The 14,952-nt window shown below is 43.2% G+C and overlaps 2 protein-coding genes and 1 long non-coding RNA gene across 5 annotated transcripts in view; 1 reads left to right on the forward strand and 2 right to left on the reverse strand.

Annotated features, from left to right (window-relative positions):
- Positions 1–2,318, reverse strand: part of LOC102210985 (phosphatidylserine decarboxylase proenzyme-like) — a 10,636-nt gene extending 8,318 nt beyond the window's left edge. Inside the window, exons 1-4 of one of the 2 annotated variants that reach the window (XM_005750693.2) lie at positions 1,247–2,318; positions 1,033–1,138; positions 664–698; positions 422–558 (exon numbers count right to left, since the gene is read on the reverse strand). In XM_005750693.2, coding sequence (XP_005750750.1) covers positions 422–558; positions 664–698; positions 1,033–1,138; positions 1,247–1,364 — 396 coding nt within the window. In that variant the 5' untranslated portion in view covers positions 1,365–2,318. The remainder of the gene's footprint in view (positions 1–421; positions 559–663; positions 699–1,032; positions 1,139–1,246) is intronic. The other variant, XM_005750694.2, reaches the window with a different exon arrangement.
- A 43-nt stretch (positions 2,319–2,361) lies between these two features.
- LOC102210698 (uncharacterized) overlaps positions 2,362–14,952 on the reverse strand; it is a 27,207-nt gene continuing 14,616 nt past the window's right edge. The window contains exons 2-11 of one of the 2 annotated variants that reach the window (XM_013915301.1): positions 9,466–9,588; positions 8,957–9,334; positions 7,867–8,335; positions 7,447–7,764; positions 7,331–7,354; positions 6,952–7,129; positions 4,106–4,194; positions 3,952–4,023; positions 3,694–3,824; positions 2,362–3,571 (exon numbers count right to left, since the gene is read on the reverse strand). In XM_013915301.1, coding sequence (XP_013770755.1) covers positions 3,414–3,571; positions 3,694–3,824; positions 3,952–4,023; positions 4,106–4,194; positions 6,952–7,129; positions 7,331–7,354; positions 7,447–7,764; positions 7,867–8,335; positions 8,957–9,334; positions 9,466–9,580 — 1,932 coding nt within the window. In that variant the 5' untranslated portion in view covers positions 9,581–9,588 and the 3' untranslated portion in view covers positions 2,362–3,413. Of the gene's footprint in view, positions 3,572–3,693; positions 3,825–3,951; positions 4,024–4,105; positions 4,198–6,951; positions 7,130–7,330; positions 7,355–7,446; positions 7,765–7,866; positions 8,336–8,956; positions 9,335–9,465; positions 9,589–14,952 lie in introns of both variants that reach the window. The other variant, XM_005750692.2, reaches the window with a different exon arrangement.
- Positions 12,108–12,949, forward strand: LOC102210492 (uncharacterized). Its single transcript, XR_312215.1, has 2 exons — positions 12,108–12,321; positions 12,515–12,949. It is a non-coding gene; the product is annotated as an uncharacterized LOC102210492 (long non-coding RNA).

Genomic DNA, 14,952 nt, shown 5'->3' on the forward strand with positions numbered 1-14,952 from the left:
CTCAATCAATATGAGCCCAATGCTTCCTGTCGCCGCTGTCACAGAAATGTTTAAATATCTGTGGAGTTGTTGTTTAAACGTTGCGCGAGTAGGTCGTCCTTAAGTGTTTCTGAGTTTTTTCTTTGAAATGAGGCGAACAGATTTTATTGAGTCGATTTATTTGGGGAGAAACTCAAAAAATTTCAAGCGTTTTGTTTCTGATGACCAGAATCAGCATCTTCCACCTGACAGCCGAACGTCTCGATTTTACTTCGCAGAGACAATTTTTCCCATGCTGCCACCGACCAATCACAGAAATGAGAGCTACAAACACGTTGCAGGTAAACAAAAGGCACTGACGCCGCGTTCATTGTGAGTCCGACTGCACGTGCTCAGTGTTACAAGGCAAGTGAGGAGACATCAGAGAAAGTTTTCACTTTACCTGTGTGGGTGTAGCCACAGGGGGCGGGGCTCCATCCTCCCCCTGGCCCCACTTCTGGTACTGCTTGTAACCAAGGTAACCACCACCAGTCACCAATAGGAAGGGCAGGGGCCGGGGGCCTGGCAGAAGCCCACGTCCTGAAGAGACAACGAGAGCCGATTGGACTACAGAGATTACATCATCCACAAACAAACAACAGCTGAAGAGCTCTGTCTTCTCCAGTTTTGGGGTGGGGGGCTCACCTGTGCTGAAGCGTCTGCAGCTCTGAGAGAAAACTCTGAAAAACAGGAAGGACACTCAAACTGATCAATCAGATCACATCAGTGTTCAATACATGAGACGTTCAGCGTCAGAGAGCACAGGTATCGCCCCTAGTGGACACCTGACACGTTCAGTGGCTTTAAATGAAAGAGACACTTAAAATTCTGGTCTCTCCGAGTTTCAGAAAACAAAGATGCTAAATGGTTAATGACTCATTACCGAAAGCGACACTGAAAAGCTTAAAAAGAATGTATGTGTGTGAAGGTTCTCGGACATCCAGGTCATCGTAGTCCAAAAAGCTTCTTCGGCTCTTCCTTTATAGACAGGTGAGATGAAGAACAGATAAATACCTGCCGCTTCTCCATACCCTCCGAAAGGCCGCCGCCATCTTGTGTTTCCGGACGTGACGTATGACGTCGTGCGTAAGAGCACTACTGGAACGAAGCCCCGCTCCCCCTTTGTCCCACGTGAGGAAACACAAGTATTTCGGTTTATTCTTGATTAAAAAGCTTAAACGATCATAGACGATTTATTGATTTTAAGATGTAATTATTGTTCAATTACGTAACATCCTGATAGCCAAACATGCTCCCACTCTGGACCACACTACTTCACCTAAAGAGCAAACGGGTCTCCCGATCACCTGGAACAGCTGGGACAGATATGTCAGCGGGCTCTTCATCCACTACAGCTCCGCCTTCAAAACGCCCCCCTCTCCACCTGCTCGTACTCACCGACCGCCCACAGAAGGTCAAACTGAGCCCAGAGCTCCACACCTGCTCACTCTAGCAGCACCACAGTGGATTCAGATTGACACTGCTGCGGTTCATCCATAGACAGGAAGTAAGACAGAAACCTCTGAGGGGCTTTAATGTGAAGACAATCGGCGGATCAGTCACGTTAACCCTCAGCTTGCTGGTGTCTTATCGAAGTGACATGGTGTGAGTCACGTGGGGTGATGGTGTAGTTTATTATTGGTGTGAAATCAGTGAAAATCTTAACTAGCAACCAGCCAACAACATAATCAGTGTAAACAGACTGAGGATTATTGATTATCTGGTTATTATTTGGTGTGAGACCTTGAGAGAAAACTGTAAATTTTAATCACTTTTTGTGAAAATCTGAGTAGATACAAAGAAGGAAACAGTGGTATCAAACATACGGCCTGGGTACCAGGATCGGCCAGCAGGATGTGAACTTCATAGAGCAGGTCAGAAGCCGCGAAGACCTTCTCCCTCTCTGGCTGCGGCCCATCACATCAGTCGTCTGTCAAGCCTCAGATTGATGACACAAAGATTAATCTTCAGTCTGTGTGTTTGTGGACAGCTGCGTTCCTAGGGATCCTGCAGGGGCGCTTCAGGATTACGCTGTCTCTGAGCTGCACTCAGAGCTGCCGAGCGACTCCAATCATGACTCTTATGGACAGAAGCCTGGAGTGGAGGAGGATGGAGGTTTGATGATGTTGTGGTCTCTGAGGTAGTTTTGGTGGATTCATCAGGTGGTGTCCTGCAGCTCAGTGAAAGCCGACGTACTCCGCAGGAAAAGGGTGTTGAGACTGTTTTAGATGGAGGCGGTAAAGCAGGCTGTTTTCATGAGTGATGAAGGTGGGACCAGAGCGTGGGCATGGTGCCATGTGAGCACACAGGTAGATACGTACCCACACTCACCCCAGACATGCCGGAGAGACCTCTGACAGATTACAGATAATGTGTAAATTTGAGGATTTCCTATTTTGTCATGGTAACAAACTGTCTGACCTCCCATCTGTTTCATCAGTTCTGTTTCTGTTTGCCTCTGAGCTGCATGGCAGTACCGATCTGCAGCATAAGGTCATTTCCCATCTCTCTGTTAAAGGAGCCAATCAGATCAGTCCAAAAATTAATGATTGCAGTAACTGATCCTTCACAGCCACGGTTGATTGATCAGGAACCACAAACTCTGACACTCCTCTGTGATCTAGCGTTGTTCAGGAGTGTTGATCCAGTATGAGCAAACATTAATGTCCTCTGATCCAGGTGCACACTAACGAGCTCAGGCAAGAAAGTGAGTCCTCCAGGTAATCAGTCTCTTTAAACAGGAACAAAGGGGAACTTTACTGATAATCAAATATCATTATTATGTTAGCAAGTCAACAAGCACATACACAGGAGGTGTTCCTCAATGACCTCTGAATTCAGAAAAATCAAACCAAAAACGTTCCGAGACCAGAAAAACTTTATTGATTCAAAAATAGACTCAGCACACAACATACACACTGCAGGCCTGCAGTACAAAGAGTACTGCACATAACTCTACCCCGTACCATAGAGTACTGGGGGTGGGGGAGGAGAGGGGGACATCTTTAATATTAGCAAAAACGAAAACTTAGACAAAAAAAAAAAAAAAAAAAAGGAGTTAGGTTTTACAGTCCGAGTCACAGGTATCCAATCAGCAGCTTAGTGTCTATAATAAGCCCCACCCTCTTAAAAAGGCTCAAAGGACGTTTTGTCATATTTTCTCTGGTGAGCCTATAGAGGGTATGGTCAGCAGCAGGGGCGTGGCCTTACACACTATAAAAAGATCAAAGCAGGTTTATGTTTCACATCTTCATCGTAACCCAAAACAAAAAAATCCAAAAAAGCCTGCCCACCACATCACCTGATGGCGTTACTATGGTGACACTCAGTCAGTGGGCATAGTAGCAGCTCAGTTTTTTGGCCTTTTGTTAGCTGATAAGAAGTGATATCAGAGCTCATACATCCAGACCCTGCCGAGTCAGGAAGTCTTCAAGCGCGCTCAGTCGCTCCACCAGCATCACGTCCAAGTCCATGTCCTCGCCACCATTGCTGTGGCAATGTCGCCGAGCAGCTGCTCTTTTCCTGGGTACCATAGCAGCAGGAAGTCCCGCCCCTAAACACAAAGAATTTTTCTTCAATCTCACAGTTGATGACAAACAGCTAATCAATAATGAGTAACCACTCTCAGTGTGCCTAGGACAACCTCCCTAATGCAAATTACATTTCCCAGTGTACCTTGTGGTCTCTTCCTTTTTCTGGGCTGCGTGAAATCAGGAAAGAGGAGGAGCCTGCGCCTCTTCTGCTGGCCAATTAGGAGCAGTGCTCCGTCCTTTTCCCGAGGCTCCTCAAAGATGGTTTCCAGACTTCTGCAGGAACAAGCAAACCATGCTGGGAGATGGAGTTTGGATATGGAACCATATTAACATAAAGGGCATGTACAGTCTTTACAGAAAAAACCCTTCACCTGTCATTAGTAGGGATTTGTAGTCTTACCTGTTGTTAGCAGGGGATCTGTAGTTCTTGTTGGTGTAAATCTCCTCTAGACTGAACTCTTTCTTCTTTATTCTGAGAAAGCAAATGTAGGTCCACATTTGAAATAATGTTGGCACTTTTACTGTACATGTAAGTTTTTAGTTCCTTTCCTGACCTTTTGACCTTTGGTAGTCCCATTGGTGTAAGCAGCATTTCACGCGGTGGCGCACGCCGGATTCTGATCTGTGAGACCCGTTTACCATGCTGCTGTAAAAAAAAAATTTAAAAAAAATTTACTGATAGAGTCCCTGTTATTTAATATTTAACCTGGAAGTGGTCTAGGTCACATTAAGGTTCAACATTATGGTGTGCATGGGGCTTGAAACACTTTGGATAGGATCCCAGGACTTCACTGTAGGACTCCACCTCTGTTCAGTGATGGACGTTCATAGTGGTCGTAGATGGCATCCTTTACCCCTCTCAAACTATGTGTGCTCTTAGTCCAAAATATTACATTTAGCATCTTCAAAGAGTAACCTTTGACCTTTTGGTGTAGGTGTTCAGGTGGGTCCAATGACTGTAGAAAATGACACGACAGCACTTCCTCCCATTGTGCAAAAATGAAGCCAAAATATCCTGCTTCTGGAGGCTGCCAACTTGCAATTTCGGAGCCAGAGTCTACAAACTAGTGACTTGAGGTTGAAGTGGAGCGACTGTGTCCCGCTCCCACCCACACACGCTCTGGATGTGACCGCAAACACGACCCCCCATATGGAAAAGAAATAGTAAAAACATATATGATTTACTCATGAAAGTGGCCACTTTCTCATTACTTTCATTTTTTTTTTTAGTAAGTATACAAAACATACAAGTTTTATTGTATAATTTTTCAAGGGATCTTATACGTGTTATATATATGTGTTTTCACTCTTGTATGGTTTTCATACAAGTTTCATACAAGACAGATAAAAACTTTATAAGATTTATATATATCTTTTCCATATGGGCCCCTACACTTTTTACGTAGACCGGCTGCTCCAGTTCATTTGCTGATGGGTTTACCACGACTGACAACTTGTTCAATCAAGGTGAATACAACCACGTCACTGTTACAAAAAAGACACACAGCTTGTCATCTTATAGTTCTACAACATCTACAATCACTCTGTTGTTAATTTGTTTGCTAGATTAGCCGCTAGCATACACACTGTGTTGGAGGCTTGTTGTTACACACCTGTTACTCTAATAGTCTGTATTTTTGAATGATTCAGCACTTCTTAGTTTTTGTTATCCGTTTTTAGACAGCAATGAGATCAGTTGCACACTCCACAGAGGCCCAGAGTTACTGTTAATATCAGAAATGTAATGCTGTCCTTTGAGATTTTAACATAAGACTGTGAGTTTAATGCATGTAAACCTGTTTAAATCTTCAGATCCCTCTACAGCCTGGTAACATGGAAACTTTAGAAATAGCAGAACGTTTCAGTAGTGTAGTCTAATTTGTTATTTTCATTTAATAATAGAGTCCATATTATATCAACAGCTACATTCACCCTGGGGAGAAACTAGTAAAGGAGACCATCAGGACCAAGCTGGGTTTCCTGGATCCAGAGGTTTGGAGAAACTTCTTCCTATTCTTTCATCACAGCTGTCCTGTGCCAGATGTTCTGTTGACCCACTGAGAGAGGCTTCATTTAAGAAAGACTGAAGCTTGTGGTGGGATCAAGGAGGACCTCATGATCTTCACCAGCAGCTCCCTCACAGAGAAATCTTCAGAGCTCCATCGTAGGCCTGCCCCAGAAGATGGATAAACCCAGCATTTCATGAACACTGCGATGGAGACCTTTGCTTTGTGTAATGTTACAAATACTCAGATACTCCTCAAAGGCTCTGGACTTATATTTAAAAATATATTATCCTCCCTGGTTACTCTGGTATGAATAACTCTGAATCACTTAATGATAAATAACACACTATTGTTATTGTAAAGTAATGCTACTCTTACTTGATTACAATTTTTGAATACTCGACCCACCTCTGCCCCTCCTTTTCCCCGAATTTGAAGGATGGGTCGGGTATGTCTGGGTGTGGTCCACCATACCCCAGAATTCATAGCGCGGCTCAGCCAATTCCAGTTTTCAACAATGGCGGCCGCTACTAAGTTTTTAATATTACTCTTATTTCTCTTTCTGGGTCACAAAATAAACTTTTAACATATTTTCAGACGAGAATGTGGGTGTGTAAACTTCAAATATCTGCTCAGTTTATCAAGATATCACATATTTGCAAAAGTGCTCCGACGTTTTCGGAGACGTCTGTTATCCACCAGCTCGATAGCTAGCCGAGAGCTCGAGGGTCACTGAAGCCGCCGAGAAGGGCACAACTCCCGGCACATCATTTTCAGATCACCGCGGCCTTTCGCTACTCAGGTTAAACATAATATATAAGTCACTTAGACAACCTAAAAATGTTATTGTTTGGCTTTTTTCAGTGTTTTATTTGTTCGTGAGTAAATCGGTTTGGCTGAGATTAAAGTTATTAGATTAGATATAATAAAACTTTATTAATCCCAAGGGTCGTTTTTACACAGCTGAATAAAACAGAAAATTGATTAAACAAAAGTGTGAGATGGTCGAGAATTTACGCCAGTGTCCTGTTGTATTTTAGATAGCAAGGAGCAGACAGCTGAGTTTATTAAACTCCACCGAGACAGCGGTGACGCAAATCTGAAAGCTAGACCGTCCAGTTTCACAGCAGTTTACTTCCGGCCTACCCGACCTTCTGAGAACCCGGCCCACGTAGACCGCGGCCGGGTCCTCAGGAGGATGCAGCCCATGAATTTGGACACGACTGTTGTTTGATTTATGCTATGTAGAGATATGAGGACTCCTCCCTGTGACTTTAGTGTTTAGTTTGTTTTCGCAATTCTATAATTTAATAAAGGCCAACATAAGATAGAGAAACACCCTTTACTATTTGAATTTTTTTTTTTAAATAATAAAAACAAGAAAACAACTTCACCTCTCCATTTGTGCTAAGAAACTCAGAGCTGACTGCTGATTGGTCAGCTGGGAGTGAAGCAGGCAATCCATTGGCTGAGCAGGCAGGCAGGGGCCGGGGTCGTCGCCGTGGTAGGTAGAGGCTCTGAGTGCTGTGATTGGACCGCTGCTTCTGCTGTCGCCAGGCAGAAAAGGCTGGACTGAAACGCACAAGAAGCACTTTATTTATTAGATTTTTATCCAAGTAAGAAACACAAGTTAAACTACTTATGATGTTAATAATGATGAGGACATTAAACATATTAATATATCACTGGTTAAACTAATTATATTAATATAGACTGTTTAGTTTCACTGAAGAAAAGATTTATTTGTATAAATGAAAAGTTAAGATTCATTACCTCAATATTAGCGCTTGAACATAACTGTGAAGATGAAACAGAAAGACGCCTGTTAAGTAAATTCTGTGATTTAAAGATTGTTAATTAGCCTAATTTAAAAACAAAGTTCGACCAACCAGTGGTCGCTGCTCAGGCTGGGTGGGGCTGTCCAGTCCTTCAGGGACCGCTGCGGACTACAACAAACTCCACCCCTCACTGAATCCAACATCATTTCCATGGCAGCTGCTGGCAGATGAAGCAGGGGGGCTGGGCTAACAGAATAAGAGGCGGAGCAAACCCTTAGATGGAAAGCAGCGCGATTGGAAGATGGGGCAAGGGGCTGTGTGAAGCCTGAAAAACGCCACTTGCCAGAAGGGACAATGAATAGTTCCGATTGGCTGATGGTCAGACTCTCAGCTGACTGGAGGATATACAAGGCATTCTGGGAGGACAAGCTGCAAGTACAAAAAAATTACAGTTAAATCACCTAAAATGGATTAGCAAGGCCAAAATCTGCGGTGATTGGCTGTTACATCATCAGCCATCACCCCCCTCACCTGTGTTGCAGCAGCGGCACTCTATAACCGTTCTTCCTCACAAACACATTGATTGCCCTCTCTGATTGGCTGGAGCCTTCAGTCTCTGGTCTTTTGTTCTTCCCTTGGCTTAAGTTACACAGCGTGAGCGGCTCCCCCTTTTCACCTCCTCCTCTAACGCAGACAGCCATCTGCCCCACAAAGCGCCCCTCTGCCTCTCCCTCCACCTTCTCTTCTTTCTCTTCTGGACAAACACTGATCTCTCCTTGGTGGTTCTTCCTCCTCCTCTTCCTCCTGCTCACTGTCTCTTCTTCTCCTCTCCTCCTCTTTTGTGATTGAATGGAACTGGAAGAAAAAGGAGACGAGGACGACTCCTCACTATCGGATGATGATGATGATACTGATGATGAAGAGGATATGGTTACAAGTGGCAGAGGCGGGGTACTACAGGAAAAAGAGGAAGTGGAGCTGGACGCAAAGACAGATGGCCCTGAAAGAAACAGGAAACAAGGATCACTTTTTGTAAGTAGATTATAACCCTTTAAAGACCTGCAGGAACCCTCAACAGGAACCCCCAGAAACTCTCTGACATCTGAACACTCAAAGACCTACATTAACTGTCAGAAACTGCCAGAATGTGCAGGAAACCTCAGAGACCTAAATTAACCTACAGGAACCCGCAGGAACTGTGACAGACCTACAAGAAGGCTCAGAGACCTGCAGGAACCAACAAAGGGAATCCCTAGAGGCCTGTAGAAACACCCCTCAGGAACCTCCAGAGACCTGCAGGAAACCTCAGAGAGAGCCCCCAAAGACTTGCCGGAACCTCTTGAGACTTCCAGGAACCTGCAGGACACCTCTGAGACCTGAATGAACATTCAGGAACCGACAGGAACAACCCCCACCCTCAAGACCTAGGAACCTGCAGGAAACCTCAAAGAATTTGCATGATCCCCCAGAGCCCTACCAGAATCTGCATGAAATCTCAGAGAACTAGATGAAATTACAGGTACCTGCAGGAACCTTATTAGACCTCCACTAACCTTCCGAGACCTACCAGAACCTGCAGGAAACCTCAAAGAACTTGCAGTAACCTTCAAAAACGACTCACCAGTCAAACATGATGCTCCTTCTTTGTGTTTCTGGCTGTTCTTCTTCTTCCTCCCCGTCCTTCTGCTCCTCCTTTCCAGAGAATTCAGACGACGGCCAAGAGATGCTAGAGCTCCTCGCAGGAGGCGTCGTACCTCCATCCGGTGGCTTGAGAGGAGGCGAGGCAGGAGAGCGGCGCAGGGGCAACAGGGAGGAGGGGGGAGAGGCGCTAAAGGAGATAAAGAAGAAGCTGGAGGAGGAAGCGGAGGAGTTGAAGGAGGAAGGGGGCTAGCTAAATGTAGAAAAGGAGGAGCTGAACAAGGAGGAGATGAAGACGGAAGAGACGTGGTTGAAGGACGAAGAGGAGGATGAGTGGCTACTGGAACTGAAGGAGTAGGAGCTGAGGGAGGAAGAAGAGAGAAAGGAGGAGAAGAAAAAGAATGTTGATGGGGAGGAGTAACAGAGGAGGAGAAACAGGCTGTTAGCCTTTGTAAATCATCAGGAAATAAAAACACAAAAACAAATGCACACCTGATTTTGTGTCCTCATCCCCATCAACCAATGGGAGAACATGGGGCGGAGACATCACCACTAGGTTTTGGCCCCTGCCGTCACTCTCGATTAGTGTAAGCGGTCGAGAGAGCATGGTGAAAACTGCCAGAGAGAGACTAATGAATACAATCAGAAATTATGTTTCATGTGACACAGATTAAAACTTTGTAATGATGTCATTGTCCTGAAAAATGAAAATATAAAAGCTAGACAACATGGCTGCACTTCCTCCCATTGTAGAAAAATGAAGCCAAAATTTCCCAGTTGTGGGAGCTGCCATGTTGCACTTTTGGAGCCAGAGGCTGTGTCTCAATTCAGGGGCTGCAACCTTCGAAGGCTGCATTTGTAGGCCGATTACATCACAGCAACGCGACGAAGGCTGTCCCAACTCGAAGACTCCGACAAATGCAGCCGACAAATGCGTCCTTCATTTCCCCAAATTTTAAGGATGGGTCGGGTGTGTACTTTGTGGCCCAACATATCCCAGAATTCATAGCGCGGCCCAACCAATTCCAGTTTCCAACAATGACGGCAGCTACTTAGTTGTAATATTACTCTTATTACGCTTTTCAATACTTTATTAATTAAATTATTGTTCATAATGTTTCCATAATAATATAAAAATACTTTCCAAACGCGGCAATAGTGGAGGAGCGTGGCTAAAGAGTTTGAAACGTTACTCTTTCTGGGTCAAAAAACTAATTTTTAACATATTTTCAGGCGAGAATGTAGCTGTGTAAACTTCAAATATTGGCTCTGTTTTGCAAATATGTGATGTCTTGATAAAGTGCTCAGAGACGTCTGTTACCCACCAGCTCGATAGCGCACCAGGTGGTCGAGGCTCACTAGAGCCAGCGAGAACACCGGATTCTCGGCACATTGCTTTCAGACTAGTGCTGAACGATTATGGAAAATAATCTAATTGCGATTGCGATGCGATATGCGATTATTTTTTAAGGTCTTTGTCTTCTGTATTATTAAACAAAGACAAGCAATACATCATATAGTATGGCCAATACTATATTACATTAATTTTAAACTGTTCTTTCCTGGAAGACAGACCTCTGTTATGATGACATGAGGTGATGCATGAATTGATGACTGACATTTTTATTTAACTTCTTCAATCACAACAGTATATTTGAACATACACAATAGTTTATTTTTAGCTTACAAACATCTGAGCATAAAGTGCTGACAAGGAATTGGTGTAAACATTAAAATGAAAGTCAGTACAATGTGCAGATTGCAGAAATATACATAAAAAAAATCAGTGGCTTTACCACACTCAGTTTTTCGACATCTGTGAACTACTAGACAGTCATTCAATTAAAAAATAATATTAAATAAATAAAACTAATAAATAAAAAATACACACATCTTACTGATCTCTGCAGTCAGTAACATTACACATAAAGTGCAAACATAATAGCAATTGTATAAACACACACACAAACACGCCTGAAATTGGACGGTCTAGCGGCTAGTTCTGATTAGGGTCACCGCTGTCTCGGTGGAGTTTAATAAACTCGGCCGTCTGCTTCTTGCTATCTAAAATATAACCAGACACTGGTGTAAATTCTCGACTGTCTCATACTTCTGTTTAATAAGTTTTCTGTTTGATGTTTATTCAGCTGTGTGAAAACCAAGGAGGAACCCACCCGGGGGATTAATAAAGTTTTATTTTATCTAATCTAATAACTTTAATCTCAGCCAAACCGATTTACTCACGAACAAACAAAACACTGAAAAAAGCCCAACAATAACATTTTTAGGTTGTCTAAGTGACTTATATATTACGTTTAACCCGAGCAGCGAAACTCCGCGGTGATCTGAAAATGATGTGCCGGGAGTTGTGCCGTTCTCGGCCGCATCAGTAACCCTCGAGGGTAGCAGACGCCTCCGAAAACGTCGAAGCACTTTTGCAAATATGGGATATCTTGATAAACAGAGCAGATATTTGATGTTTACACAGCTACTTTCTCGCCTGAAAATATGTTAAAAGTTTATTTTGTGACCCAGAAAGATTAGTATGAGTAATTTTAAAACTTAGTAGCGGCCGCCATTGCTGGAAACTGGAGTTTGGCTGGGCCGCGCTATGAATTCTGGGATATGGTAGTAATTTGGACAGCCTTCGGCGCGTCGCTGTGACGTAATCGGTCTACAAATGCGGCCTCAGGAGGATGCAGCCCATGAATTTGGACATGTCCAAAGTATAATCGCAGCCTTTGCGGTTAGAAAATTGCACTCGATCATGTCGCGATATTATCGCAAATGCGATATATCGTTCAGCCCTATTTCAGACCCCCGCGGTCTTTCACTACTCAGGTTAAACATGATATAAAAGTCACTTAGATAACTTAAAGATGTTATCATTCGGCTTTTTTCAGTGTTTTATTTGTCCCTGAGTAAATTGGTTTGGCTGAGATTAAAGTTATAGTTTTCAAACAGCTGAAAGAGAAAACTGATTAAACAGAAGTGTGAGATGGTCGAGAATTTACTCCAATGTCCTGTTATATTTTACATAGCAAGGAGCAGACGGCTGAGTTTCTTAAACTCCACCAAGACAGCGGTGACGCAAATCTGAAGGCCAGACAGTCCCATTTCACAGCCTCGCGCTTCCGGCTTTCTCAGTCTTCGGAGGACCCGGCCTTCGTGGTCTATGTGGGCTGGGCCCTGAATTGAAACACAGTCGGAGTCTGCGCAGTAGTGACTTGGGGTGGAGCATCTGCATCACGCTCCTGCCCACACACACCCCTACACTTTTTACGTAGACCGGCTGCTCCAGTTTATCTGCTGATGGGTTTACCACGACTGATGACTTGTTAAATTAAGGTAAATACAACCAGATCACTACTATGAAAAAGACACAAAACTTATCTTATAGTTCTACAACATCTACAATCACTCTGTTCAGAGCACTCTACAGCCTGGTAACATGGAAACTTTCGAAATGGCAGGTTTGAGTAGTGTAGTCTAATTTGTTCTTTTCATTTAATAATGGAGTCCATATTATTATCATCAACAGCTACATTCACCCTGTGGAGAAACTAGTAAAGAAGACCATCAGGACCAAGCTGGGTTTCCTGGGTCCAGAGGTTTAGAGAAACTTCCTCCTATTCTTTCATCACATCTGTCCTGTGCCAGAAGTTCTGTTGACCCACTGAGAGAGGCTTCATTTAAGAAACACCAGGAAGACTAAAGCTTATTGCAGGGATCAAGGAGGACTCATGATCTTCACCAGCAGCTCCCTCACAGGGAAATCTTCAGAGCTCCACCATAAGCCCCCGCCTCAGAAGATGGATAAACCCAGCATTTCATGAACACTGTGATGGAGACTTGCTTTGTCTAATGTTAGAAGTATTCAGATCATTCTCAGAGGTACTGGACTTTTACACAAAGATATTATATTCAGTCCTGTAGAAAGTTATATATTTAAAAATAAATTATCCTCTCTGGTTAATCTTGTATGAATGACTCCGGATTACTTTATGATAAATAACACACCATTGGCAAAAAAAACAGTGAAAGAATTCCAGATGACAAGTTTTTAGCTCAACATACAAGTGACGACCTTTGACCTTCATCAGGTTTTATTTAATTGTGTCAGAGAAAATCTCATGTGCTCTTCATGCAGCTGAGTACATCAAGTGTTTAAAACAGAAACTGTGCAGGTCTGAGATCAGCAGCTCTGTGAAACACCAAACTGAGGTCCTGTTAATGCTGATATATAGTGACACAGATACACGGGTGATTAATCCTTTTGTCTTTAACTTTATCAATAAAACAGCTGCAGCTTTCACTGACAGCACATGTGTTACTTTAACCTTTGTACTGTTTTCATCAGTTAATTTTGCAGTTACTACAAAGAGTGAAGATATAGGGTGATCTATCTGCTGTCACTGGGTGGTGCTGAGGTCTGAATCTGAGGGCAGCTCCTGTAATCACAAAGAGAACAGAACCATCACAAACTGAAATATAAAGTTTATCTCTCAAATCTGAAATAAAGCTGATCCTTCTCTGTCCCACACGCTCAGGGTCTGAAGTTCTTCTCTTACATTTTTTCAGTTCTAAAGTTCTGCTGACAGCTGACATATGAGCTGTTAAAAAAGAACAAATACTTATATACTAACACATTTTCCAGTATAATGTTTACCTTTGAATCGCTGGTGCTTTTTAAGTGGAGATTTGCTAAGAGGAGATGATGGAGCAGGTTTCAGTCCTGGTTCAGTCTGCTGTTGCATCGTGGTCACCAACATACAGACGTGTTATCAACAGTGTTTGAGCTGCTGCCTGAGTATTGGACAAATATTAATACTTTAAATTATTTCCCTCAAAGGATGTAAGCTGTAAGCAGTACTGCAGAAGTAACTTTGTGAAAAATATCTCATTTAAAATCATCCAGGCTGTTATTTTAACCGGAACATTTGAAAAAAGAAAACAACTTTAACTTAAGCTGCCAAACGGCCGTAGTTGGTTTCAGTACAGGGCTTTGCTATTTTCATCCATAGTTAATGATTAATGAAGGGGTAAGGGTCCAAGCTTCTTTTTTTTTTTTTTTTTTTACTGTCCTTACAGATGTAGCAAGAGACAGAAAACATGCTGCTGTTTGCACATATTTAATAATCGTAATAGTAACGGTAGTTGGTGACTGAGCGGCCTGGTGCTTTTATGATTTCATTAGTCAGGGTAAATTCATTCACCTGCACGGATTAGCTAAACAAACGTTACAAAACAAGTTTCCCCAACAGCCGAGTGCTCATCTTAGGGAGCTAGGTCTCAGGACCTAGTTGCGGACATTAGTTACAGATTAGCTTACAAACACGTTTAACTTACCGAAAAAGTGCAGTGGGGCCTCGGGTCCTTCTGTTGGGTAGTCCAGTTTACTGAAGAACACCTCAGGCTGTTAGTTTGAAACAGTCGGTGCAGTTTTGTAAGATAAACACTGGACCTCCTCTCAGATCTATCTGCCTTTCCCGAAAGAGATACGCAAGTTTCTCCGTTACTGCAGCTGCCAGTCAAAGCTGTTATGATAAAGTTCCATCCCAATTTAACAGCATTATGGTAGTAATTACAATCAAACTTATGAGTAAGGAGACCCCTAAAAAACAAATCAGAGTCATGAGAACTACCGTTAGTGGAAGGAAGCATTTTTGGAAGAAGTTTATTTGAGGAGATTTTTTTAAATTTTAGTCTGACCCCAGTCCCATCCACTAACATGGAGGAGGCAGGATTTATGACCTATACTGCAGCCAGACACTAGGGGGCGATAGAGATATGCTTAATTTTTGGGGAGCTATTAGGTCGTATCTTGTAGTGATGGGTCAGTCGTGAACGAAATGGCTCTTAGAGCCGAGTCTTTGACGTGAACGACGCGAGCCAGTTCCTTATCGCGAGCCGTGGGGTTCCCCCCCCCTTTCTCTCACCCTCTCTCTCGCACAGAAACGGCCCTAACCAATCTGGCGC

This window comes from Pundamilia nyererei, unplaced genomic scaffold (assembly GCF_000239375.1).
Source record: "Pundamilia nyererei isolate P.nyererei 1_Seehausen unplaced genomic scaffold, PunNye1.0 scaffold00285, whole genome shotgun sequence".
Classification (NCBI taxonomy): domain Eukaryota; kingdom Metazoa; phylum Chordata; class Actinopteri; order Cichliformes; family Cichlidae; genus Pundamilia; species Pundamilia nyererei.